Source organism: Augochlora pura, chromosome 1, assembly GCF_028453695.1.
Source record: "Augochlora pura isolate Apur16 chromosome 1, APUR_v2.2.1, whole genome shotgun sequence".
Classification (NCBI taxonomy): Eukaryota; Metazoa; Arthropoda; class Insecta; order Hymenoptera; family Halictidae; genus Augochlora; species Augochlora pura.
The window spans coordinates 9,031,390-9,058,589 of record NC_135772.1 but is presented as its reverse complement, the minus strand read 5'-3'; the positions used below and the strand labels follow the sequence as shown (position 1 = coordinate 9,058,589).

The 27,200-nt window shown below is 37.1% G+C and overlaps 2 protein-coding genes, 1 long non-coding RNA gene and 2 other non-coding genes across 11 annotated transcripts in view; 4 read left to right on the top strand and 1 right to left on the bottom strand.

The window, feature by feature from the left end:
• Nucleotides 1–1,755: 1,755 nt before the first annotated feature.
• On the top strand, nucleotides 1,756–21,974 carry LOC144478678 (sodium-independent sulfate anion transporter). 6 transcript variants are annotated; one of them, XM_078196848.1, is made up of 9 exons: nucleotides 1,772–1,912; nucleotides 3,098–3,251; nucleotides 12,610–12,794; nucleotides 13,076–13,213; nucleotides 13,438–13,716; nucleotides 14,260–14,569; nucleotides 15,703–16,005; nucleotides 16,470–16,704; nucleotides 16,784–21,974. In XM_078196848.1, exons 4-9 carry the CDS (start codon nucleotides 13,097–13,099, stop codon nucleotides 17,055–17,057), a joined length of 1,518 nt encoding a protein of 505 aa, XP_078052974.1. In that variant the 5' UTR covers nucleotides 1,772–1,912; nucleotides 3,098–3,251; nucleotides 12,610–12,794; nucleotides 13,076–13,096; the 3' UTR covers nucleotides 17,058–21,974. The 6 variants fall into 6 exon arrangements, with proteins under 6 accessions (XP_078052938.1, XP_078052974.1, XP_078052947.1 ...); XM_078196812.1 differs by lacking the exon at nucleotides 3,098–3,251 and having other exon boundaries at nucleotides 1,756–1,997; XM_078196821.1 differs by lacking the exons at nucleotides 1,772–1,912; nucleotides 3,098–3,251 and adding an exon at nucleotides 5,983–6,122.
• Trnas-gcu (transfer RNA serine (anticodon GCU)) lies at nucleotides 2,282–2,363 on the top strand. The gene has a single exon. It is a non-coding gene; the product is annotated as a tRNA-Ser (tRNA).
• Nucleotides 4,140–5,923, bottom strand: LOC144478764 (uncharacterized). 2 transcript variants are annotated; one of them, XR_013495407.1, is made up of 4 exons: nucleotides 5,785–5,923; nucleotides 5,196–5,356; nucleotides 5,038–5,086; nucleotides 4,140–4,971 (listed from the first exon to the last, which is right to left on the bottom strand). It is a non-coding gene; the product is annotated as an uncharacterized LOC144478764 (long non-coding RNA). The 2 variants fall into 2 exon arrangements; XR_013495406.1 differs by having other exon boundaries at nucleotides 5,038–5,356.
• Nucleotides 6,409–6,490, top strand: Trnas-aga (transfer RNA serine (anticodon AGA)). Its single transcript has one exon. It is a non-coding gene; the product is annotated as a tRNA-Ser (tRNA).
• Nucleotides 21,975–22,289: 315 nt separating the features above from the next.
• LOC144470636 (uncharacterized) overlaps nucleotides 22,290–27,200 on the top strand; it is a 41,647-nt gene continuing 36,736 nt past the window's right edge. The window contains exon 1 of the mRNA XM_078182031.1: nucleotides 22,290–22,587. The gene's annotated coding sequence lies outside the window, so the exon portion shown is untranslated. The remainder of the gene's footprint in view (nucleotides 22,588–27,200) is intronic.

Here is a 27,200-nt window from a genome sequence, read left to right as displayed (position 1 = left end):
CACGTTAAATCATATGCTTGCCCATGAGTTCTCGTAAATCGCAATGAATTTTTCACAGTTTATTGTCTTTATTAATTCTTTATTAATTTCTAAAGTTATTGTTGTACTCATATGCGGATTAAATTTGAACGACTTCGATACTGAAGAGTTCAATTTTGGACACCTTTCTTTGCGTGTAGAAATTTTACTGATATAAGACTATTAATATTAATATTTTGCAGTTACCGAAATTACAAAAATATTTTCTCTGCAAAACTTGTCGATAGACTGTTTTTCAAGCAGATATCACTATAGAAATCATACGAAGTCTGAATAGACACAATCTTGTCATAGTTACGAAACAGTAAATATTAATCTTGTTTAGTCACGGTGGTTTTAGTATCCATATAAAGTATTTATATGCATGAATACTAGTATTTACCGTTATTTATAGACCGTAGATGTTTATGCAATTTTCCAGTTGTTTCGACAGAATATTAAGAAGTGAAATTAATGTGCATCGGTAAATAGGAATTTTGTCAGTTCCCGTCGAACTTTGTATTTTAGTATCTTTTTTAAAATATTTACAAACCATGAGGGCACAAAAATTCACAGTCTGGTTACTTGTAGTATTATTGATATTATTAACTCTGTAGGTGCATTGAAAAATTCAGTTCTGTGTAAACGTGTACTCGACCGGAATACAGAATCGATAATCTCACGCGACGCGCGAAAAAAAAGATGCAGTTTTGTAAACGAACGACGGTTTTGTATCGTATCGTATCGTGAATCGTCTTCGATTGGATAGCTATTTTGATAAACTCTTTATAATACTATCCCGAAGCTGATTAGAAAGCGTTCTCCTGGTAATACGTGAACTTCATGGAAATCAAGTGCGCCAGCTCTAGAGGCAACCGCGTGATCAAAGGAATCCTGAATTTCTCGACCGATGTAATGCAGATTTGTAGAAGTAAACGGGACGCACGTGATATCCCGTTAACTAGAATCGAACTCGCATTGTTTCCAAATGGCAACCTTAGTTTCTATTCTTCACGGATTCTTCTAAAATCCTAAGCTATCGCCATATCCGGTCCCGTTATTCAGCGTCCCATGTTTCTCTCGATATTTGTATATTCATCTTATGTATTTATTAAATTGCTGTTCAAAGCACAATGCGGATTGCCCGGTTGCGTTCCGCATTAATGTCAGGTTATTTCAGGTTAAATTCTTTTCTTCTGCAGAAGTTTTATATATGTTACGATTAAACTGCTGATTCTATGCACAATTGAATGAATTTAATAACATCAACGTATTCTTTTCATTCCATACAGTTATTTAAAAAAGAACTTTCTATTCAATGGTTGTTTCTCGTAATTGATGCAGAAAATTGGACCCCTGCGTCAGGTTATGTAACTCCAACGTCGAACTCTGAATTTACTTTTAAAAACTGTGAAGTTATACAAACTGTGTATTTCTTATCCGAATATCCAATATTGTTTTATATTCTCAATAAACTACCAAATAAATTGTCAAGTAATCACTTTTCGCATATCTGCCAGAACTGGTAATAAAGTAATATCAAATTGTGTACAATTAGTTCAAATTTTTACGCAGCAATACGCGTGCCATTATCGAGCAGAACATGTTTAAACGAATATGCGAAGCAATTTCCTTCGACAGATAGGATACTATAATTCTATGGAAGTTAAACTGTTTATTACGTAATTAACTGGCTACACGTCAAACTTGTGAAACGGATCGACTGTTTCTGATCGAAGCACTCGCTCGAAGCGAACCAATGCAACGCGGCTGTTCCTGTTCAATGGGCCAGAACGATAGAATCCTTTCGAACGCCGTGAACAAATATTAACGATTGTATCGTGCAAGGTTGAGGACATTTGGACAGTGTCGGGGACAAGGGCAACATCGAAATGTAATGTGCAATACAGTGTGTCTTGTAAATTGTGATACAACCGGCTGGAGACTGATTCTACATGTAAACACGGCACGGAAAAAAAGTAATAACATCTTTTATTGCATTAGTATTCATGAAAAGTCACGGAACAGTTTCAGAAGTCAACAGTTTCGCATTTAATACTACACGTATATCCCACATTGTGAATCTCCATTTTCTTGAGAATGAGATCTAAAACGGAAGGAATGTTCGTTTTCCTTGATTTATTTGTACATGTCGAATCGTCCGCTAGTCGGTTGTACCATGAAACTCTCACTATAATCAAAAAAAAGATGCAGCTGATATAGCAAATGGAAAATACGTTCAATGAAGAATCGGTTGTCACTGGACGAGGTGGCCGAGTGGTTAAGGCGTTGGACTGCTAATCCAATGTGCTCTGCACGCGTGGGTTCGAATCCCATCCTCGTCGTTTCGCTTTTTGTTACTCTTGAAAATTCTGTTCGCCTCGTGTTCTCCCAGCACTGACATCTCTGCGAATTAAAAAGAATCTTCGAAGCTGCGCAAATCGTTTACAACAAAGAAATACCGATGTTTGTAATCAATAATTGCGCGCCAGTACTGTAGCAAAATGCCACTTTGTCGCAAAATGACTGTTTCTTTGGAACGTTGGACAGAAAAAGCAGTCGCTACTTTTTAAAGCCCGCGGTTGAAGTATGAATGCATAAAAAAAAGGAGGAAATAAAAGTCGTTCCATCTAGCAAGTCTCGTTGAGCAGAAAAAGATATCGTGTGTTAGTTACATTTGATTTACTTGCTTTGAAGTTAATTAAGAGTACGCGAAAGAAATATTTAACGGTCGCTGAGTTTTCATGCATTTTTCTCGAATTGTAGGTATCAGTTACTCGTCGATCAGCTCTCAGCGTTGCGCAATTGATTACGTAAACGCGGAATGTGCTTTGCGTTTGATTATGATTTTTTTTTGCGAATTGCTGCTTTATTTTATAATACGTTCAATCGTTTAGCGTGCAAAATTGTCGCGGCCTTATGGGTTAAATCAACGGCGATGATTATTCGGTGATAAATAGATTTTCCTCGCAACAATAATTTATTTGCAATATTAATTGCGCGTTGCCGATAGATATAATTATTCCTAATCGAGTTGCGATCTTCTTGCATCGTGGAACATAACTCTGGTTGTTTTCAGGAAAAAATTATGGTAGAGCAAAATAAATTGGACGTATGCACAATTTGATAGTTTTCCGCAAGCCGTCAATTAAAGGATCAATAATCGACGAACGGGATTAGCTTAGCTATTGTTTGACTTGTCTGCACGTGCAAATGAAAGTTCTTTCGACAAGGTAAGCTGTATTGTTTTCGCGCAAGTTCCAATCACCTTTGCATAGTGACATACACCCGCGAGCTACGAGAATATATATGAATGAGTAATTACGTATGAATCAATACAAGTAAGTCGCTCGGCTGCAATATCGATGTTAGCGACTCTCCCCGTCACTTCAAACATGATAGAATTCAACCTATAACGAAATCAGAATTTTACACTTCTGCAAGGACGTAACGACACACTTTTACCTGCACTCAATTTTAAAGCAGCCAATCGGTTATTTGCAAAAGGAATTTAATTGTAAAATAATATTTTAACGTCATTTCTATATACATACGTAATATTAAACTGTAGACATTTGTAAAGTGTATGTAATATCTAAGGAAACACGAGCATTCAGAAATCTGAATTTTTCTACGTCCATTATAAAATATTCTCTAATTAATGGAAGAAATTTTTCCTTTTTTCTATAAAATATTTAAGCACGGATTCTTCTAGAACAGATTAAAAATTTTTGGGTTTTTTTTTGTATAAACCATAGTACAAATTTTATTCACGTTTATCTCGTAGACTCGTACTCTAAATCTACGCAAAAGATAAATAAAAAAACTAATTGACCGATTAATTTCGAACCAATATCATTCGATTCGTTATGAGCTTGGCTTGATATTAATATGTTCATTATTTTGTTATAGTTTTTTAACAAGTGTCATTTTTTCTGACAAAAGAAGTCATTTTTCTTGAAAATGTTAGAAATCGTTGATTTTTTTCATGCTTTTTTTTAAAGTTTATGTAACCACTATGTGAACTATCTAACTTGGAAAATTATTCATGTTATGCATTCACATGGCTGTGACATGTGCTATATGTCACGCAAATAAGGCTTAAGTTGACATAATTGTATGCTGTCTAATAAATAAATCAAGAAATATAACTAAGAAACCTATAATTTTTGTAGGTTAAGATTATATCTATGCACATATGTATCTTAAGAAAGTTTAGTTTAATGCTGTCAATATATTTTCGAACGAAATTCGTAAAAGTAAATTCCTCAAGCTAAAAAATTATATTTCAGCGACATTCTAGTCAAAGAAATAATTCTTGTCTTATCGCACATCATGTTATATTGATCATGATCTCTGACGAAAAAGACACACTCAAACGCGTGGAAAATGAAATTGTAACGCTGATCAATCAAGTTTCTGTTTCCCTCTCGGCTTAATAAAATCGATAGCCAGAAGAAACGTGTGTGTTCATTTTATCCTCGATTCGCGAACAATGAACAGAAGGAACGCAAGTAGATGCAGTTATTAGACTGTATTCTGAAATAAGCGGTGTCATCATATCTGTCGAAAAGGTGGTCATCTATTAATACAATTATCTCATGAATCATGGCACGCGAGCTGCAGTATCTCTTCGATGAAGGCTATCGATTTGATAACCGGTAAGAGGTAAGATCATCTACCGTAGTCTTCCAACGGAGAGGCATTGGATTTATTTGTTCCGCGGCTCGTCACACTTTGAAAACAGTTAACGATCAACCGTTAATTCATGGAATTCATTAGCATTCTGCGGGGCCGATTTATCGATCAATTTATTCGAGTAACTTGGAATAGATAACCATTTTGACCGCGTGGAAAATGATTCGCGGGGCAATCGTGTTTATTGCTGTATCGCTGTATTATAGTCGATGCACGGCGACTATTATTGTTAATTTCCGGATCTCGCAGCATAATCTGAAAAGAAGCGAAATGAGTCTAAGAGTAAGAACAAGTTTGATATACATATGAACAGATGCTTACGAATTCAAGACAATTTCATCAACCAATTCCATTTCTTGGGTTTCGATTACTGCTTAAGAGTAACAGGGTTTCAGTGATTATATTTGAAAAGTATTTCATTCCATACACAAGACGGCATTGAAACTCGAAACGTGTACATACAAGTTTTGAAAAGATACCTGAGTACTTTAATGTTGAAAGAAAACTGAAACTTGGCATGCAGTCGTTTAGTTTCTAAAGTATTAAGGAACTGTTTCTAGTAATACGTTGAATTCTGTATCTGTGCACGCGTCATTATCGACGCTCGTGTTGCGCCACGCTGGCTGCAACGGTTCTTTGTCTGTAAACATAAATTCATATTTCGCATATAGTGTTGCATACGGATCATCTTACATTATTTACATTTACATCGTATTAGGATAATAAAGAATTCAGATATCAGAGGTTATGGTAATCGAGGTTTCACTGTATTACTTCTGTTTGTGAAAGACACTGGTCCTAGGTTAACATATTTTTGTTTGCGTTCTGACAATCTCCATGAAATCATTAGTTCAGTTGGTATATACAATAATATGTAGGATTTCTATTCTATTCTTAACAATCAGTTGTAGCGGTCGTGTAATTTTTTACCGTGTATAGAAAAAACTAAAGCGGAATTTTCTTCAAAAATCGCCACCGCCTAAAAACTACTATAGCCTATCTAGCTTATACCCAAATCTGTTCCCGAGTATACTTTGGAATAATATTTTTATTTTTTAAAGTACTTACAGAGAATTCAAATTCAACCGTTTGAAGTTCGAACCTGTTGCGAGGCACTCGATCAACCATTTCTAGAAATGACTCAATTCGGTAGTTATTTTTCATTACAAAGTCCTCGGTACATATTCCGAGTGTGCGTCCACGCGATAATATTGCCACCAGTCGCTGTCGAGAATCATGTTCTACCTTATCGACAATGTCAGAGCATTGTCGGATTGTTCTTTTTCCGTCGGGACATGCGACGCTTTTGTGATTCCCGAGCGTATACACGTAACGATACGATACGGTTTCTAATTATGCGAAAATGCTGTACGAAAGGGGCATCGGAGAAACGACACCATTGCTGAGTAAGTTTTATTTACTTGTTTAGCGAATTCTCTAACAGTGTTTTGTGACAGTAGCTGTTTTTTCCGTTGAGTGTTTGCTAGATCGTTTTTCTGGATCGTATTATGTCGTCGATCAATCAACTGTTCCCGTGGAATTTTTGTGCCGTCGATTAGATTAATTGTCGTATGTGGCGGTGAGATCGACGAAGTGCGATGACAATTGCTTTTAACTGTATCGTTATTAATTACATTCTTGTTGCACAAGGAACATACTATTTCTTCAATATATGAGAAACGATAATTCGTAGCAGTCGTGGCCGAGTGGTTAAGGCGTCTGACTAGAAATCAGATTCCCTCTGGGAGCGTAGGTTCGAGTCCTACCGACTGCGAAGTTTGGAAAACAACTATTTTTTTTGTACATTTTCGAATTTTTTATTGTTCTTTGACAGTCTGTTCTAATCGTTATTTTTTTTATTTTTTAACGTATTGAAAAATACTATGATATTATTTTGTAACAAATTATTACGAAAACTTTGAAAAAATTTACTGACAAAAGGAAAAAGAAATGAAGAAATAATAACAATAGTAATAGTAATAATAATGATAACGAAAGACAGTAGATAATGATAATTATATAAATTATATGATAATAAAGGTACATACCTCACTTTTCAATTTTGGCAAGCACATTGAGATGTTTCTATGAATATCTATACTTTTTCACTAATAAATAATAACTGGACGTTATTGTAAAGTAATACAATTGTTAATAGAATTTAAACCCGTGAAAAATTAAGAAAACTTTCTAAAGCTTAAAGTTATTGAAGAAAGAAAGAAAGAACGGCCTGTTCTGCTGTGGCTTTTGCGATTCATGCCGAAACTTTAAATCTTGCATAAAGATCCGTATTCTATGATGAATGGATGAACGGTTACGTTCTTGCGCCATAAATTATGACGTTCTCCCCGCATCGGAATTTTCAAAGTTCAAACTGCAATTAATTTTGTATAACAATACGTAAAATCTGCTCGGCTCGTGTCTCGTCACGACACAAAGACGAATTTTCGACTCGTGATCTGAAGAGTAAGTGCTTATCGACGATAAGAGACCGTCACCTTTCAGTTGGCTAGAGAATTAAGCATCGCCTTTATTTATTTACACGAAACATGACGATATGGGGCGAGGATGAAACCTGTTGAAGTGACATTCTCTTTTCACATGTGATCCGAAACCATATCGGTCAGAGATAAAGACTACTCGTATCCGTAACAGCCACGCATAAAGATAATTGACTAAACGGGATTCGGTGGGCAATAATTCGATAAACGGCTGAGAATCTGCAAACTATTATCATTGTAATGTACGGATAATTTTTGAGTACATATCAGTAAAGATAAATGCCGTAGACTTCCGAACTGAGCAATCAATATAAAGATAAATGAATCGTGAACACGTGACGTATCATATCTTTGTTCTAGCATAATCTTTGCGTTCGTCATTTATTAACTTTTTTTCAAATAGAAACAATTGATACTTGTCGCGGCAATGAACTGGCTGGCAACACGCGTAAAACAATCGCTAATAATAAATATCAATTTCATGATTATATGTACTCGTGCTACATTCATTCTCGATACGGAATGACACACAAATATTCGCATGTTTCTCGTGTCAATGACGCTGCGATGTTTATCGTATAATTTTCTATTGCTTGCCTCAGGATCAGACCAAAGCAAACACGGCCGAAGATTTCGCAGCTATTGTAAAACGATTATTCTAACACTATTCCACGCTGAACAAACGTCAATAAGTGGATGAAACATTGATGCGGATTATAGTATCGGAGTTTATTTGTTATCTGAAAAGATACTTGGTAAAATACGGTTGAAGGTTCCCGATCAGATATTAAAATCCAGTGAGCCAAATAGAGATCTATTAAGCGCATTTAATTCGTGATTTGAAGTGGCATAGCAAATCTAATTTTGCTTTTACTGCATTAGATTTGCGACAAAGATATCACGAGGTTGCTCTGTTTATCAATTTTTGATTAGTCTGTAATAGAATAGCTCGATTCGTGTAGACGATTTCATACTGCAAATTGTGTTTACGTCGTTTATTAGCCAAAACGAACGCCTATGAATTTTTTATTTAATTGGAATCGTGTCTAAACGTTAGACACTGAACCTTTGAAATTTTTTTCTTTTATTCTCTTTGTTTCTTTTACAATCTATAATGATATATAGTTAAACGTGGCTCATAAAACTGACAATTTCGTTTAGCAGGATCTAGATCGAAAAGACACAGTCACACGCCGATAGCGGCTATCGATTGTATTTTTGTAATTATATTGTCATTTCCGTAATATCGTTAGATAAGAGGAGAACGAGCAGATCGTCAGGCAACGAACTATAGTTCGGTTGTCTGGAATTTTTTTTCTGATTCGTAGTAGCAGGGAAGTCGAGCTAACATGTCCAGTTGGACTATTTCTGGCAGGATTAAACATAACTTTATTTCGATGCCAGATTAAGATTCCAATTTATTGGAGCAAGAATTTATTCGAGTAGAAGTTATTTGTTATTCGAATAATAAAAAAGAATAGTAATAATAAAAAGATGTATATTATAATCGAATAATAAAAAAGATGCATATTATAATATTCGGATAATAAAAAATATGTATATTATAATATTCGAGTAATACAAATTTTACTCGTGCAATAAAATAGTTTAATGACTGATTTCCTCCACGTTAATTTTAACAATAATGTTTCCCTCAAGTCGTCGGAATTCGAATCGCTCCGAATTTCTTTCTTTTTCATCGCATCGGGAAACTTGTTGCTTTTGTGGTAGATTTATCATTGATGCATAGCTAAGATTGACACTGACATGCATACATTCGATGATTTATGTTTACAACACACGCGTGTTTGTTACGAGGTGTTATCGTTTGTAATATTGTCATGAAAAGAACAGTGTTGTCAACAGGGTCGTATATGTCAGGTTATGGTAAATCCATTTTTGCAGAATTACATAAAATCCAAAACAGTCAACAATTAGTCTCATTATTGTTCGGATAACTGTACAATCTTCTACAACGATTTATTCGAGTAAGCAACTAATACATGATTGTTATTCAAATAAACTATTCGATTGAAACCAAATTCACCGGAATAATTATTTTAGATAAATATTTATTCAAAACAAAGCGAATACATGCGAATTCTGATTTCTGAAATGACAGATCACGAGTTCCGTAAGTTTAAGAAAGATTCTATCGGCAGAATTAGTCATGTGATCCGTTATCAGTCAGAATCATAGTGTCAATACAATGCAGCTTCGAATGCTGTATTATCAAGGCGTTCCGGTAGTCCAGTGAATCGTGTTATCGATGTACGTGACTGTAGACGTCGAATAACTCGAGTCTACACCGCCTCTTAATTAGAACCGCGGATCGCGATGAGCGTCAGTCTGTCGAAAAAGTTACCCGCGATTCTGCGACAACTTCGGCCGGCGTTCGATCATCATCTCCAGACGATCGATGAGCATCCAGCGCGGTTGACAATAATCGGTGAAGTGGGACCATCACAGGGCAACGGACTCGTTTGGAACGAACACGTGATCTAGGGTCGCTCGTAATTATGGTGTTGTGTAGGTACCTCCAGAGATTTGGACACGGGATGTTTCGTAACGGGTGGTGCAACCGTGAACCTACACTATGCGACAAAATGATAGGACACCGCAGAATTTCTCGTGTTTCTCAAAACCAATAATGTGTAGAAAGGTTTTGCATGCAGCTATATAAACAGTATCCTTATTTCAGTAATACACGAAATAGCGATCATTGTTTACGTGGTTTCCCAAGAATTATATCTGTTTATGTGAAAACCGGGTACGACAAAATGATAGGACAGTAGTAACAGAGAAGTCAGTAGCAAAGTGCGTGTTGAAAGACTAATATCAAATAATATTCAAATAGTTTATTTTTCAATAATAAGCAGTGAATAATAAACATTAAGTAATTAGATATTTAAAAATATTAGCTTACATCTTTGAAAATGGGCCGTGGTACCAAATTAAATAGAACCGAGAAAAAAATTATTTTAAATTTAAAAACCGATATAAGCATTTCGAAAATATCGAAATTAATAGGGAGAAGTCGAAATGTAATTAGAAACTTTTTAAAAGACACCGAGAATTACAGTGAAAAGAAAAGCAAAGATCGACCGCGCGCTGTGAATGATCGTGGTGTACGGAAAATATTACGAGTTGCGTCAAATTCCACCCTGACAGCACGTCAAATAGCACAGGAAGCAGCAATAGAAACCAATGTAAGGAATGTACAGCGTATATTACCACAATCTGATCATATAAAACGTAAAAAAATTCAAAGAAAGCCGCCCTTAACAAAGAAAGATATTGCTGATCGATTGGTGTTTGCCAAAGAGCACATTAGATGGAAGAAGAAGTGGAAGAAAGTGTTTTTTACCGATGAAAAAAGATTTACTCTCGATTGACCAGATGGTTAGTCGTATTATTTTCATGGCCTTAGAAGGGTACCGATATTTCAAGTTAAACGTCAGATGAGAGGAGAAGGAATCATGGTTTGGGGATGAATTCGTTATAAAGGGAAAACAAATATTCGTTTTATCAATGTGAAATTAAAAAGCGCTGATTATATAAAACTAATTGATGAAGAAATTGCAGCAAATGCGGAACGAATTAGTGGAGATGCTTTCATCTTTCAGCAAGATAGAGCATCAGTGTATACGGCCAAAGCGGTAAAACAATATTTTCACGCAAATAATATTCCACTTTTACCTTGGCCGGCGAGATCACCAGATTTGAATATTATTGAAAATGTCTGGGGACAGCTATCTCGTAACGTCTACAGAAAATGTAGATAATTTAATTCAATTGAAGAGTTAAAAGCCGCGATTGAAGAAGGTTGGAAAGCAATTTCGCGGAGTTATTTAAAAAAATTATATATATCACTACCTAGGAGAATGTTAGCGGTTCTAGAAAAGAAAGGAATGTGTACACATTATTGAAATTAAATAAAAATCATATTTTTTCTGCACGTGTTCTATCATTTTGTCGTACTCGTCTTTTACATAAACGGATATAATCCCTTCAAACATATATATAATCAGTGGCTGTTTTCTCACGTGTTAATAAAGAAGGGGTACTGTTTATACAGCTACATGCAAAACCTTTCTATGCATTATTGGTTTTGAGAAACACGAAAAATTTTGGGATGTCCTATCATTTTGTCGCGCAGTGTAATAGTGTTCAAAGAAAAGGCTCGCGCGCGCGCGCGATCATCTTCGTTCGTGACACGGCTCCCGTTTGCGCGCACACTAACTGAAAATCGCATTCAGATTTATCTCTACACGCGAACAGATTGGCATTGTTCGCCGTGCAGGACAATGCTTAATGGTTCTTGTTTTATGGGCGGGAAATGATACGGTTGCTGACAATTCCATAGGCATTGGCTGATATCACGGTGATATTAACGATGGTAATAACCGATGGTAATCAACATGTTGCAATCTCTCCTACTTCGGGCATAATTTCAGCTCTTCGCGTTTCTCATCCGGTAACTATTCTTCTTGCCAGGGAGTTTCGTTTCATACGTCTCGAAGACAAGATTATCCGAGCGGCGATCGATTTTTATTGCTTCTCCTCTTCGTCCGCACAGGAAAATCTTCGTTCTAATCGGGGAAAACTGTAAATTTTAAAGTGAACGCTGTGCGAATTCTTTGTAAACATGTCAGGAGTAGTATATTCCCCGGTATCGACAAGTAAGGGCATTGCATTTTCAGTTTCGTGATTGGTCTGTTCCGATTAACCACGTTTCAGTTAACCCTTTTCACTCCGTTGTCGCCTGTCAGGGGACATTGTAATTCTAGTATATGATTAAACATTAAAGTTTATTAGCGATTTGCAACTATTTCTCGATGTCTACAAATTCATATAAATCGAATATTATAATAATAATATTATATGTATATAACGTATACTATATAATAATATAAATGTTCATAAGCGCTGGAAGGTAACATCCATGATGGCGCGGAGTGGCAAAGGTTTAAGTTTCCCGAACTCGATAGCATTTTCTTCTCTTTCGTTTACACTTTTCTCTGATCAAAATGTAAATCAAACTACCGAATACGATTTTCGAGAACAAGACAATCGTTACCGTTCGTCGTTAAGCTTGTTCTCGCGGAATTCCCCGTCAGTAGATACGATACCGACTCCCTAAGTGTTCTATAAGGTACATGCGATATTCGTCGGACTATAATTGTATGCTAACTACGGAAAAGAAATTTCCATTCAGAAATAGCGTTATCGAGCAAGCTTCGCGAAAATTAGCAATTCCGGTGATTTATCCAGAAATATCGTGATTACGTCGTGATTACTACCACGAAACCATGTGGTTACTTCGAATAAAATTAGTTGAGAACTAATTAATGCGCTGTCAATAAATCGTCGCCGATTGATCGGGTTGCAGGGAGGAGTGCCAGCTCAAGGATAGATTTAAAGCGGTTCCTTCAGCGAAGGATACCGATATTGGCATGGTTGCCCGTCTACAGTTGGAGCAAACTTTTGCAGGACACTCTGGCAGGGCTGACAGTCGGTCTGACTGCTATACCGCAGGGTATAGCTTACGCGATTGTCGCCGGACTTCCACCCCAGGTGCGTAAGCCCGTTTTCAATACCGTTCAACTTTCTTTCTTGCGGCCGCGGAAAGTTCGACCGTGGAAACGATATTCACTCGGGAACAAAGTTTTGAATCGGCGCCGCGAACGTTCAACCTTGCGCCGGCGTCGCCGTCGTGGTCGCGTGTCGATGAGAATCGCAGAATGTGCGGAAATTTTATTCGTGAATCGTTGGAAAACGGGCGATGATCCGGTCGCGTTGAACAGACGACGGCCGCACAAACCGATTCTCGTTTGGTGAACTTTTGTAAACTTCAGTACGGCCTGTACAGCGGCATCATGGGAGGCTTCATCTACCTGGTGTTCGGTAGCTGCAAAGATATCACGGTGGGACCCACGGCGATAATGGCCTTATTATCGCAGCATCACGTTATGAGACTCGGAGAGGACGTCGTCGTAAGTGCACTCACGCTTGCTCTCTTTCTTTCACCAACGTTCTATATTTTACCGCGAGCTCTCCGCCATTTTCGTCTCGACCTCTTCATCTTATGCTGAAAAATTCGTTTACCATCCTCCCCCCGCCACCTCTCGTATCACTCTCCCCTTACGATCACATTCAATCCGAGCAACGCAGCACTGTGTCACGAATCGTCGAAGGCCACGAACTTCTGCTTCTCCAGGTGCTCCTCTGTTTCTTGTCCGGCTGCATTATTCTGCTGATGGGATTGCTGCACTTGGGATTCCTCGTGGAATTCGTTAGTATGCCGGTGATCTCTGGATTTAGCAACGCGGCCGCGTTAATAATTGCTACGTCTCAGCTTGGGACGCTCCTTGGCCTGAGCGGCAGGAGCGACTCGTTTATCGACGCCATTGTCAAAGTTGTCGATCACGTGAACGAGATCACCCTCTGGGACACTGTTCTAGGAGTCTCTTCCATGATTGTGCTCGTCTGTCTGAAGGTATGCTTCTGCGCTGAATACGTTCCGACAACTATTGGTTTAGCCCTTCGTCGTAAGATTTTGTAGAATCAGCGAACAAGCTTCTGTTTTATCATACAATAGGGTACGATCGAATTATAAAATCGAGATTACTATAAATGTGAACTATAACAAATTTTTAACAAAAGCTTGAAAAGGAACTTTAAATCATAATTGATTTCTAATTTTTACTTTTTAATTTTTATTATAGATTCGAATTAGAATCGATTTCAATAAAAGTTTAATGTTGATTTTACTCGTTAGATTATTTATTTAAGAAGTAGATTTCACCTACTTATTTTTGTCATAAAATCTATGGCTTACTAATTATTTTTAATATTTCTTATATTATTACACTATTTTCATATATACAATTTCTGATAATTTGACAATTTACGTTCCTGTATTTATTAGAGAAAGATTTTAATCCGCGGTTTTGTATAAAAATTCTTATTTTACGGATAGTCGAGAGCATGATTCTGCTTGTCAACAATAACGAAGTTTGTTTAAAAATTTGTCGAACAGAATTTACCAGGGAAGAAGACCGGAACTCCGTTTCAGAAGTTTTTGTGGCTGTCGTCGCTGGCCAGGAACGCCATAGTCGTTATCATCGGAATAATATTAAGCTATTCATTGTACTCGAGCGGAATTAAACCTTTCAAAATTACTGGAAACATTACAGAAGGCTTACCGCCTTTTGGTCCACCACCGTTCTCCATTGTAACTGGGAATCACACATACAATTTCCTGGAAACGGTCAACGAACTCGGAAGCACCGCGGTATCAATGCCATTGGTTGCCATTTTGGAGAGCATCGCCATCGCGAAAGCTTTCGGTAAGTTTCTCAAAGGTGGATTAAACCGTATCTTCCTCTCAGCGTGACAGCACACAAGACGCTGAATTGTCGTAAACATAATTGCAGTTTCAAACTGTGCTAACGTTAGAGAAGTATATCCCAGTTTAGTAAGAAAAACTATCGGAATGTCTAAGATATTTGTTGATTCGGGAAATAATACAGGTCAGATAAACTGTCGTAGATCAGTTTGGAAAACTTACGATCGGCCGCTATTGTGAAAGAATGTCCGCATTGTTCATTTTTTGGTTGACGTATTTTTTTTTAGATTTTTCCAACACACGATAAAATTAATCGAATTAAATTTTCCCATGTTGACTCGGGCAGCGCTGAAAGAACAGATCGAAACAGTGAAAACAAAACTATTTGTGCGTATTTGGAACTACAATATAAACAGTTACGTAACAGAGTTTTAATAAAAATTCATTCAAAAATAAACAACCGAAATTTACATTGACAAAGATAACGGTTATTATTGATTTGATTATTTTCATTTATATTTCCATATAACTGATATTTACTTTACATGTAAATTATTTCCTTCTATTCATATAAGAAATTTATATAAAATTTATAAGAATTTATAAAAATTTATAAAAATTTATATTAATAACAATTTCATTATTTCTTAAATAATTCACGATTATTGCATATTTTTGTTAAAATTGTGTCTCTGTTCTCTACGTACATTTCATTGTGTTTAAAACAATGCCATAGTATATTTTGTCGACATGTAGACTGTGGGCATGTATTCGAAATATGAATTTTTTCTATCGATTGCAAAGAAATTTCAACTTTCTTCGAAATGCTTAAAAACTTTGAACCTACGTACTGCTTTAATTGACAGATATACTCATTTGTCTTATAAACGCATAAAATTCGTAATCTAGCGCTATTATTCAACAAAATCTAACAGTATCATCCGAAAACACTTTACAAAAGTAAAGCGTACCAGACATAGTTCATGTTACTGCCTTTGGTAAATATTGCATGATTTGATTTGCAAAATGAGACAGGTTAATTAACTCTATCCTATCCGATCCGGTGAAGTTGTAAAAGGTAGCAAAGCCATGCGAATCCAGTGTGCTCACGTATTAAACGGGGGTTTGTTTCAGCAAAAGGGAAAACGGTCGATGCTAATCAGGAAATGTTCGCTCTGGGACTTTGCAATATTTTCGGTAGCCTGGTTCGCTCGATGCCGGCCACGGGCAGTTTCACAAGGACCGCCGTAAACAACGCGTCAGGCGTAAAAACACCGATGGGCGGCGTAATCACCGGATGCCTGGTGCTTTTAGCATGCGGCCTCCTGACCTCGACTTTCGAGTTCATCCCGAAAGCGACGCTCGCAGCTGTGATTATAATCGCCATGTACTACATGTTCGAGCTTAGTATTTTCGGCATGATCTGGCGAACGAAAAGTAAGCTCCTATTAGACTATGAGATTTCAATATTGGGAACTTCGCGGCTCGTTTTTACAGTTGTTAACAATCAAGAACTACGAAAACGAGCCGCGAGGCTTGAATGAATCGTGTCTTCTTTTCCCCAAGTTTTTCCTTTTTGTTTACAAGTTGAGGGACGATTCGGGAGAATTTACTGTATACATTTGGCGCGGTTTTGAAAAGAAGATGACAAGCATTGGTTACCGAGCGATGAAGAAAACGGATGCTTCGGAACCGAGTTTTCACTCTACTTTCTATACATTTTCGTATCCGCGTTGATACCCGAGTTCTCATCTATATTTATGCCGCGGCTTCGTTTCCACCCTTTCCGTTGAACGCGGCGATTTTCTATTCACAACTAGAATGTCCTATGGCTTTCGGTGGAAAGGTTGACGGTTATGTGTACACGGTTCGATAAATCAGATGTTTACCTCTGCCCGTAGAGATCGATCTGATACCTTTGACGGTGACTTTTCTGAGTTGTCTGGCGATTGGGCCGGAATACGGGATGATTGCCGGGATCGCAGTAAATTTAATTCTCCTGCTCTATTTCGCGGCCAGGCCGGGCTTATTGATCGAGGAACGCGTTGTCGATGGCCTGGCGATTCTGTTCGTGTCGCCGAAACAGTCGCTCAGCTACCCCGCCGCCGAGTACCTCCGCGAGTCCGTCATGTCCTGGTGAGTATAAAACATTCTCCGCGCCTCGTCGAGTTCAGTTTACTTGTACCGTCTGCACGGTGGTGTTATGGTCCCGCAGGTGCGACGGCAGGTCGCAGACTATTCCCGTGATAGTGGAAGGTCGTCATGTGCACAGAATCGATGCGACCGTCGCCAAGAACCTCGCTCTGCTGCTGATGGATCTGGAGGCGCGTAACCAGAAGCTAGTCTTCTGGAATTGGTGCGAGGACACCAGACGGACTTTGATCAACTACGACTCATCCCTGACGATGTCCTTCAAGACATCCGGCAGCGTGGCGCAGATATTTTCAAACAGAACCGCGCCACCGCCGCTCCGCGTTTCGCGCGAATGACATTTCGGAGCAAACAAATGCGCGTGACACTTTCCACGGAACGCCGCCATCACTTCACCGAAACCGCCACTTTCAAATGTTCATTCCATTTCAGAAAGCAATGGTTACTAACTTTTCTTGAGTTATAATCATCCTATTCATTAACACGTAGAAAAACTGACGTTCTTTATTGCCACTTATATAGACTCAGCAATTGATTGCTTTGACATGATCGCTTGCTCGATTATATTTTACCATATCTAGCAGCCACTTTAACTTAAATATTTCATTCGTGATCTAGTAAATACGAATTCACCGTTCTAGAAATTTATCGAGACGATGATTCTTCTATTATCGAGACGTCGAAGTGAAAGTACATGAAGATTATAAGAAACAAAAATTGTCTTGTCATTATAATGAAATTATTAACCCTTTGCACTTCGCGCCATCATGGATGTTACCTACCGACGCTTATGAACATTTATATTATTATATAGTATACATTATACATATATGTATATGTATATATAATATTATTATAATAATATTCGATTTATATGAATTTGTAAACATCGAGAAATAGTTGCAAATCGCTAATAAACTTTAATGTTTAGTCATATACTAGAATTACGATGTCCCCTGAGAGGGGACAATGGAGTGCAAAGGGTTAAGTGCCAGTCAAGGTAGCTGTCAGAAGAGAAATCATAGAGCAAGGCGTTAATAACGTTTTGCTACAATTAACATTTTGCCGTCTGCACGTCTCGCATTATTTATTCGTTTGGCGCCGGCATCGCTGATTCAGATTACTGATCGGGATATTATAAATAATCAAGTTTTACTAATCTCATCGTTAGTTCTCACGAGTTTTCAATCCTGTCCACCTATTTTCATCGAAGCTATACAGATGTACATAAATGTAAAATTTGTTTGTCTTATATATTTGCGCGTTGCACCAATGGGGGTCGCCGATTGTCAAGCGATACTTCGCGTGTTACATCACTGTGGTGACACCGGACGGCAAATTGATAATTCTTTACTATATCTCTTCAACTTCCATAAATGTGTTCTACGAATGTCTGAGAAGTTTGGAGAAGATGGTGTTTAGCTCTTGAATAGTGGATTTCGATCCATGTTTGATCCAAGTTTGCAAATATTTCATCGAAATTCTAATTTTCTAGCTACCTGATTCTAAATTAAATACGAGGATTAATCTTGATCTTATGCAAGCGTTCAATTACGCACCGAGCGTGCACATTCGTTTCTACACTTAGGTCTGTTACCATGACGCTCGTCCTAGCTGCCAATCCGAAGTAGCCACATCGTTGGATAGGACCATAGGCCTGCTTTGTTTCTTGTCGAATCGAACGACCGCTAACGATTTTGTTGCAGTGACATGTACGTAGGACATTCGATTAGAACATAGCCACACATGTTGGCTAAACAGTATATCACATCTAGATTGGGATATGTTACGTTGTGGAGTTGGTTCACTAGGCAGTAATAGGTATTAGTAAAATTATATTACAGTAAGAAGGTGTGATCATAAATATGGACATAGTTTTCAAAATGCACCCCATTTGCACGAATTAGCCACGATAATATGATCTACTGTGTTTCTACTAAGTTCTACTAAATTTGGCTAGTTTTAAATGTCATCGTAGTGAGAAGAGCGTGGAATAGAGCCTCCCATCCGTGGAGTCCTAAAAACGGGTTCTAGTGAAGCGACCACTGCTATCATATAGATACATACAGTGAGCCACGAAAGTATTCGAACGCTCTAAAATAAAAAGTTTGACGCAAAAAAAAATGTGGGACCCATTACGAACTACAAAATACTTTTATTCTTCTAATAACATACAAGTATCACGGTTATACATATTAAATTTCAAGCGTCTTCGATAACGTAAATAATACTTATGAAAGATTTATTGCCAACATCAGCTAAACGGACGCCACAAAAGTATTCGAACGATTATTTTTTGCATAAATGTAGAATTTTAATATTTTATCGGTCGTCCATGAGTACTTATTATGGCTTGTAAACGTCGTTGCATGCTGTCAATCAAAGTTTCTGCTATTCCTTTTCCTATTTTATTTCAAACATCAAAAATTGCTGTTTTTAATCCTTCCTTGCAATTAATATTATATTTACTTAGTTGTCTGCTAATTTCTGCCCATAAGTGCTCAATGGGATTGATTTCCGGACATTGTCGAGGTGTTTCTAAAATGTGGGGTACGTTATATGTGATCCACTGTTTAACAATGTGTGCGATATATTTAGAATCGTTGTCCTGTTGAAAATGAAAATCATCTACTATTCCTAGTTTTTCCGCACTTTGTTTCAAATTATCCTTCAATATCTGCATATATTTATATTTATCTAATATTCCATCAATAATAACGAGGTTTCGAACACCACTGGCTGCCATACACCCCCACACCATTATCAATCCACCTCCATGCTTCATGGTTGGACTTAGATTTTTAAAATCCATCTCTCTATTTGGTTTCCTCCAAATTTTATAACATTTATCGACCCAAATATGTTGAATTTACTTTCATCCGAGAAAATAATGCATTTCCAAAAGTCCTGGTCCTTGCTTACATATCTTTTAGCGAAATTTAGTCTCTTCTGCTTGTTAATTTTGCTAACAAATGGTTTCTTTCGGAGAATACGAACATGACAATTCTTTTCACGGAGGATTCTTCGACAAAGTTCCGGATAAACTTGTTTCCCAAAGCTATCAACAACTAGGGTCGTAAGTTTTGGAGCCGAAATAGTTGGATCCTTTTTTATTTCACGCAAATTACATTCCTTCCCTTTTCGTTAATGTCTTTGGCCGGCCAGAACAGACTTCATTCTGAAGAACTCCAGTGGTTCTTACTTTTTTTACTATGTAGTGAATAGTAGATTTACTTTTCCCTAATAACTGTGCTATTTCGGCACAGCTCTTGCCTTCATTGTGCCACTTGATTATTAAACGATCGTTTGAATACTTTCGTGGTATCCGTTTAGCTGGTGTTGGCAACAAATCTTTCATAAGTATTGTTCACGTTATTGTAGACGCTTGAAATTTAACATGTATAACCGTGATACTTGTACGTTACTACAGGAATAAAAATATTTTGTAATTCGTAATGGGTCTCATATTTATTTCGCGACAAACTTTTTATTTTAGAGCTTTCGAATACTTTCGCGACTCACTGTACACACACGCACTCCTTTATCATCAGCTCGAAAGCATTGCTGCGGGAGCAGACCCGGATCGTTCTAGCAAAGGGAACGTTTGTTACTCGAGCCTGTTTTAGAGCAACAAGTGACCGAACGCATGAATAGACTACTAGGAGCGGAACAATTCGTAATCTCGATACTAGAGCATTAAATCCTTGGTTTGAAATGATTGCGCAAGCGATAGAACAGTGGGTCCGCGACAATCCGGCACGATCAGTGTTGCGAGGATGAAACATAATACACAAGCAAATGACTCGGTGTTTGAAAATGTTCAAGACTCGACAGTAGAACGACGAGAAACATGCTTCCTGGTTACGTATTCCATTTTAATCAGCTTGCCGCCGGAACGTAACGATATAAACATTTTCTATTCGCAAGGATACTCGGCGCTACTGGAACGGTCAGTTGGCATAGAATAGTTCGCAGGCAACAAGTAACAACCTAACGTTTGCGTAACCATGCGATCCGGATTGCCGGAAATGCCGGGGAACCGATCCGAGAATGAAACTTTATTCGAAATGTTTCCGCGAATAACTGTCAGGAAGTTCGATAGGAGGAATTTTCATCGGCACGTGTCTACGTGACTGCTATCGAAAATTTCGAGCGTTTGTTCACGACTACAGCCGGCCTGCGTGTATGCGCGTATGTAATTACTATCGGTCGGTGCACGCAATCATGGCGGCCTAGTCGAATCATACGGTAATACCTAATTCCGTTTGTTGTTTCCCGAATTCGAATAAACCACGTCTAAACCCAGCAAAGAGTATGTACAGGTTGTTTCGCCCCGTTTGTACCAAATGTCGGACGTGTAACGTCATTATTTAACCAACACACTCTAGCAAGAACTAGAAACAAAAAGTTGTTTCTATGTGTAGAGAGGAAATACACCTAGACATGTTTTATTGAACATACCGGAAATATTTTATCCGATAAGACAGCGAAGAACAATTACACAATTTTAAAGAATGGAAGAAACAAGAACAGGAGAAGACCTCGGAAGCTGTTTAAAAATGTAATCTTTTACCGGATGTTGCTGTTAAAGGTGTTGAATTTGTAATTTGCTCGCAGGGTGATGATAAAAAACCCGGTTCTTCCGGTAAGCTGAACTAAGCTAAACTGCGGTGTGTAAGATTTACATATATTTTTGCTGCGGTATTATATATCATAACATATAATTTCATTTTCATAATCTGTTTCGATATCCAGTAACTACCGTTATTTATTTGTAAACATGTTTCTTCCAGCTATTTCTTGTGCCCTGTAGCAGATATATATGTCTTAAATAATTTGAAACTTGACATAATTAATAGGAATTTTTAATGTAATTCGAATTTTGCAAAACAAAAAATTATCAAATCTCAAATGGAAACTTTTTATTAAATACTTTCTACGGATACTAAGAAGACTTCAAACTGATTAAGAATAATTTTACATTTCGGTGTACACTGTCGCTAGTAACAATCTTTTTCTCGAAAAAAGATTTTCTTCAAAAATTCTTTTTGAATTTTTTTAAAGTCTTAAAACTATAACTTAAAAATTATTTCTTTTATAAAAAAACAGTCGCGTTGTATACGATTTGCTATTAAAACATTTTTTGATCGTTTAAACAATGAAATAATCGTACGATTTAGAAAAAAAAGTTCAAAGATCCTTTTTCTATTTTGTACAGTTCGCAAATAATAGCAATAAAATGTAAAATATCTGAATATTTGGGGCTTAATTTCCACTCGTTATCAGAATCTTTTCGAATTGGCCGAAGATAAAAAGAAAAAAATAATTATTACAGCTTGAAAAAATGTCACTATGTACTCCGAATGTTAGTTTTATAGGCATACTGATCTTGCCAAATAACATTGCTTAAAAAAATTTTGGAAAAATTGCTGGACAATAGGAAAGGAAGAGCCCTTAAGGCGCCGTTTTTCAACAGTCGGAATGCGCGGTCGCGAACGGTGCCCGATTGCGCGCGCACGGACGGTTAGCCAATCGGAGAGCCGGGTAGTAGAGGGTGCTCGGATCGATGCGCTCGTCCTGGGAGCGTGCGCCAGTGACCGAGCGTTTACAGCACGATAAGCGTCGTCGCGGTGGTTCCAAGCGACACGAAGATCCTGGTCGTGGGTGTATCGGTCGGCCGTTTTCTCGCGTTTTCTTACTGAAAATTCGCGGCCCGCATTTCCGTAGCTCGCTTGTCAGTGCTGTCACGTGACCCGCGATGAAACAATGAAGCAGACCAGCACGAGCAGCGAGGATTGTCAGGAAGATGCCGGCAAACCGCTCGCACACTGGAGATGTGGCCCAGCCGGATCCTGTCGCGGTTTAATCGTGAGTAAATTTGAAATTTTAATTTTACGTTGTCCCAAGGGTATACGTGCTCGCCGCTTCGTCCCCCGTTTAATCAGTTTGTTCGAGGAGGTCAGCGTACTTTGTGAGGATCAACCGAACCCCCTGATACGTCAACGTAGATTCCGCGAATGGTACGATTCTCGTATCGCCTCAATAAACAGACGGAAATATTAGAAAACTAAATGAAAAGAGTAGCTAGACGTTTACGCAGTCTATGTAGCGTTCGGTGTAAAGTTAACCAGTTTCCGAGGTAGAGTTTATTTCTAACCTTGATTTATATTTCAGCACTCTACTGTTCGTATTTTTATCGACGGCATACTCTGTGCCTTTTTGTCGAAAGATCGATTTCAAATTTCAATTAGGTTATATACGTAAGGGATTTATTTTAATTACCGTTCTATTCTTACTTTCATTCTTTATTATATCGCCTTTAGTTGAAGCGCTTTGGGGATGTTCGAGTGACACATATGCCGTGGGCAAATGTGTTTCACGATCAGTAGGGTGTAAGCCCGCGTAGCGAAACTTTCAATTGCATTTTTTCGAATCGAATCGGACAACAGTTTTATCACGTTTGATTCCATGCAATTTTTCCACCTCTGTGTCGATAGCAGTGAACTGTTTTTTGATTTTTTTTTTAATATCTGTTGGCCCTTGCGAATAATTCAAAGATTATTTCCTATATATTGGCAATTTTATTTTAATTTATATTTACAAGGTGGTATCATAATTTATGAAAATTTGAGGCATTATTTCAAAGTTGTTAAACACGACTGAAATTTTTGGACATTGGCATAGGGACTAATGACAAGTTTAAATAGATCATCTAGTAATCACAAAGAGTTGGAGCTGCATACTGTCCTAATTATTATAATTATGATGTCGCCGTTTCATCGAAATTGATTTAATGTATTATCGAGGGGTAGTTGCTCGGAAATGTGCCGCACGACTGGCACCGTTTAATGACACAATATTATGTTTAAATATTTCACATTTGTTTCATTTCTGTTATCCAAACACTTAGATATCATGTAACAAGTTTGTATCGAATGATAACCAAAAATACTTGCCATTATGGAGTAAAGATTGTTGATACAATTCGTTCCTCTCTTTTTTTATTGTTTTTATTGAAGATCGCGCGTAAATTATAGATAGTAAACAATATAAATAGAGTTATTTTTTTGCAAGTCAACTATTTGGATGGAACTATTTCACGTGTATTCTTTCATCCGTTGTCATTAATGTTTAAAGTTTGAGAGTAGTTTTCGAAGTTATGGGTGAGAAATCTATTCCGTTGCAGAATTATGCATTTTCCAATATATACTCTTATTTGTCTATTACAAAAGTTTATTAAAGTTTAACTTCTTCATTTTATTTTTTCGTAAAGCAGACTTTGCAGGAGCTCACAATCAAACAGGTTGTAAAGTTCGATGATATTTTCAGCGATGAAGTTTTCTGGAATCTGCTTATACAGTCTGATTCCTTATTCAAGAATACAGAATTTTACCATTTGCAACTTTCTTCTGGTTTCACTGCTTTCCAAGATATTCAAGCAAGCATGTTTCCCACCCACGGCTTCGAGGGATGTTTTTGCATCTTCCATATGAAGGATATCGAATAAAAAGATGCGGATCAATGATTCCTCAAACACTACTTCTTATTACTGTTTTATAAGTTTTCGATGTTCTCTGTTATTAGTTTACCGCAACTCTCGTTCTACAAACTGACTTCATGTATGAGTTTATTGATTTAATTAATAATCACTAATTGGACTAGTAGCTTTTAAAGTTAGTTACTATGTTTTACGATGTTAATATTGCATTTAATTTGAATCAGTATCTGTTTCCTTTTTCTTTGCTGTACTCATTTTGCATTAAAATGTTTAGTATTCATAATTAAGGGAAAGATGAATGAAATCTCCGGCACACTGATATTTATCTCGGAATTAAATTGAACGTTTTATGAGGCGGAAAGCCAAAAGGTATCCTACGTAATACGTACTGCTGTACGGTTTCCAACCGATTAAATTTTAGGAAAAACACGTATCCCCTATTTTAATCCAAGGATAGCACACGCCAGTTAATATGAAAATGTTTAAAGAATTAATAAAAAATATTCAACAAAAGAAAAATTTATTTTGAAATTATATATCTTTCTGGAATTTTCTGTTGCAACTAAATTTGTTGATCGAAAACCCATGGATTAAAGAAAAATTCATTGTCATACACTCTCTAGTTTTCGAGATATTTAAAAAGATATTGCGGTTGAAAAAAAATACGTGTAAAATATATTTCAACAAATTATATTATACCAAAATTTCATAACAATTGATGAGTTCCTTTCAGAGTGTGTATAGTAATAATACCGGCTGATTTGAAAATTTTCTGATTCGTATTGGAATATCCATAAGTTTGCCACTGTGCATAGCAGCAGTGACCGTTAACCCGCATTCGTCGAGCGCGTTTCGTGTATACTCGTGAGATCTCGTTTCCCGTTTTCCGTCGACGACGCGAAATTATAGAGAAAAAAAAATGAGATTTTTCCGCATATAATGCATCCTAATTACGACCACAAAGTTGACTGATGGAATTTCACGACTCGAACCTCCCGCGCCCTTCGCCGCTTGGATACGTTTCCGTATGAATTACGAGAGAAACACGCATACGATAATGGATTCCGATAACAATGCAGCGGTATAGCAGCGACCCGTCGTCTATTCTATTGTCCATTCGCGTTATTGGCACACGGGAAAAAGTAGTTTGCGTCTGTGTCCCGCCGATCGCAAGATTTCTGGCGAATCGCGCGGGCGAATGTGGCCCCCCCCCCCCCCCCCCGTGAAGAAATTGGATTGTTAACGCGGGATATAATTAACCATGCGTTTGTTACTTGCCGGACAGAGGGGTAGCCTTCTCGTTCCTATTACGCGGGTTTTGATTGCGCCGTTAATTTTTCATTATGTCGTAACAACGGAACTCGCGTATCGCGGCTCATGAATGACAATTCAATTCTGATCAAATTCAATCGGCAGATCTCGATGGCCTCGCGTATAACGATTCAGTGGAATTTGTGCGTGTTCCGAAACTCCCGCGAAACTTGCACGATCCACTCAGGAGTCGTATATTTACTCGCACTTAGTCGCCTTCGCGTTGATTCTGTCGGAAAATACGTTTCCATTACCGCTATTGTTATTATTCTCGTTGTTGATGTTATCATTCTTCTCCTTGTTGATATTATTATTATTATTATTATTATTATTATTAGAACACCGCAAGTTTACTTTGGAGCTCATAGAAGTTAAAATCAGATGAGGACATAATGCAGATTTAGAATTACATTTCGATTATTGCTATTATTGTTATTACTAGAACGTGGATTTTATGAACTCATGACAAAAATTGGTAGATCAAATACAAAACAGTAAAAAAAAGAAAAGAACTAAGAAATATTATTTTTTTGTTTTCGACACAATAAAATAATTAAAGAAAGAACGAAATAGTAGCACGTAGTTTCCGTATGTTGTAGTTGATGCGAACAATTTTTATATTGCATAAAAATCTGCAGCCTAGTTGTTACTAATATTAGAACTTCGTGAGTTCACTTCGATACGTTGAATACGGATTTGGATAGGGTCATGATATATATTTAGAATTCTACTAATAGGTACATCTTTTACCCTTTTTAAAAAGAAATCGGGAATACGACATACTTTTTATGGAAACCAATAATGATTGAAGTCGGGCTTTGTTGAAATATCCTTCTCCAAAGATTGAACCATTCGACCTATAGTAATTCCGTCGATTTTAACGAAATTCTTATAAGAATGGTTACAAAGAAATATTAATACATTCGTATCGGGCTATTTTTCCTTAAATTTTCATATAAATCAGGGTATTTTAGCAATGTAAAGATATTTCACCAATATGTAAACAATCGAGTAAATTGTAAGCACACAATAAATATAAAATTCCTTTTCCTTCTCGAAAATTAGTGTGATCGAAAGAATTCTAGTCATAGTAATTGTAGAGAAAATGATAAAGCAAGGGGTTAGAACGAGAATTCTCGTTTACCGATGCGAATGTGTTAAATGTGTATCCATTTTTATCTATCACTGTTTACATTGAACGAGTGGAAGACTGCTCTCAAAATTACAATTGAAAAACGTGTGCGCGGAAAGTGAGAAATCGCGTTCTTTTCAGTAAGATATACGTCCCGGCAGATAGATTTTCGAAAGTATTTTTTATTAAATCGATACTTTAAACATATTTTTATGTGAATATATTTTACTGAACGGTTGCTAATGAAAAATTTGAGCCGTGATGATTTTGTGTTAGCTACTTTCCGCAGAAGTTTTATGGAAATCTGCGACCGTCGCAGCAATATGTTTGTTTGTCCGACTCCATTCGTTGTTCTTAACACTTTACCGTCTATAAATCAGCTTGTTAGTCCTTTCAGTAGTCTATGAATTGATTATCATGGCAACCAATGATTTGCTGTCAATTATTGAGGTATTATTATATAATTTTGTAAATATTAGATACCTTTTGCGATGAATAAATTAAATAAAACAAAATAAATAAAATAGACGAAATATTGTT

What these genes read in the sequence shown, in the direction of transcription:
- LOC144478678 (XM_078196812.1), top strand. Translation starts at nt 1,916, where the DNA reads ATGTGCAATACAGTGTGTCTTGTAAATTGTGATACAACCGGCTGGAGA. An exon ending in TTGTGCTCGTCTGTCTGAAG is followed by an intron (nt 13,717 to 14,259) that starts GTATGCTTCTGC and finishes TTTGTCGAACAG; the next exon opens with AATTTACCAGGGAAGAAGAC. An exon ending in CGCGAGTCCGTCATGTCCTG is followed by an intron (nt 16,705 to 16,783) that starts GTGAGTATAAAA and finishes ATGGTCCCGCAG; the next exon opens with GTGCGACGGCAGGTCGCAGA.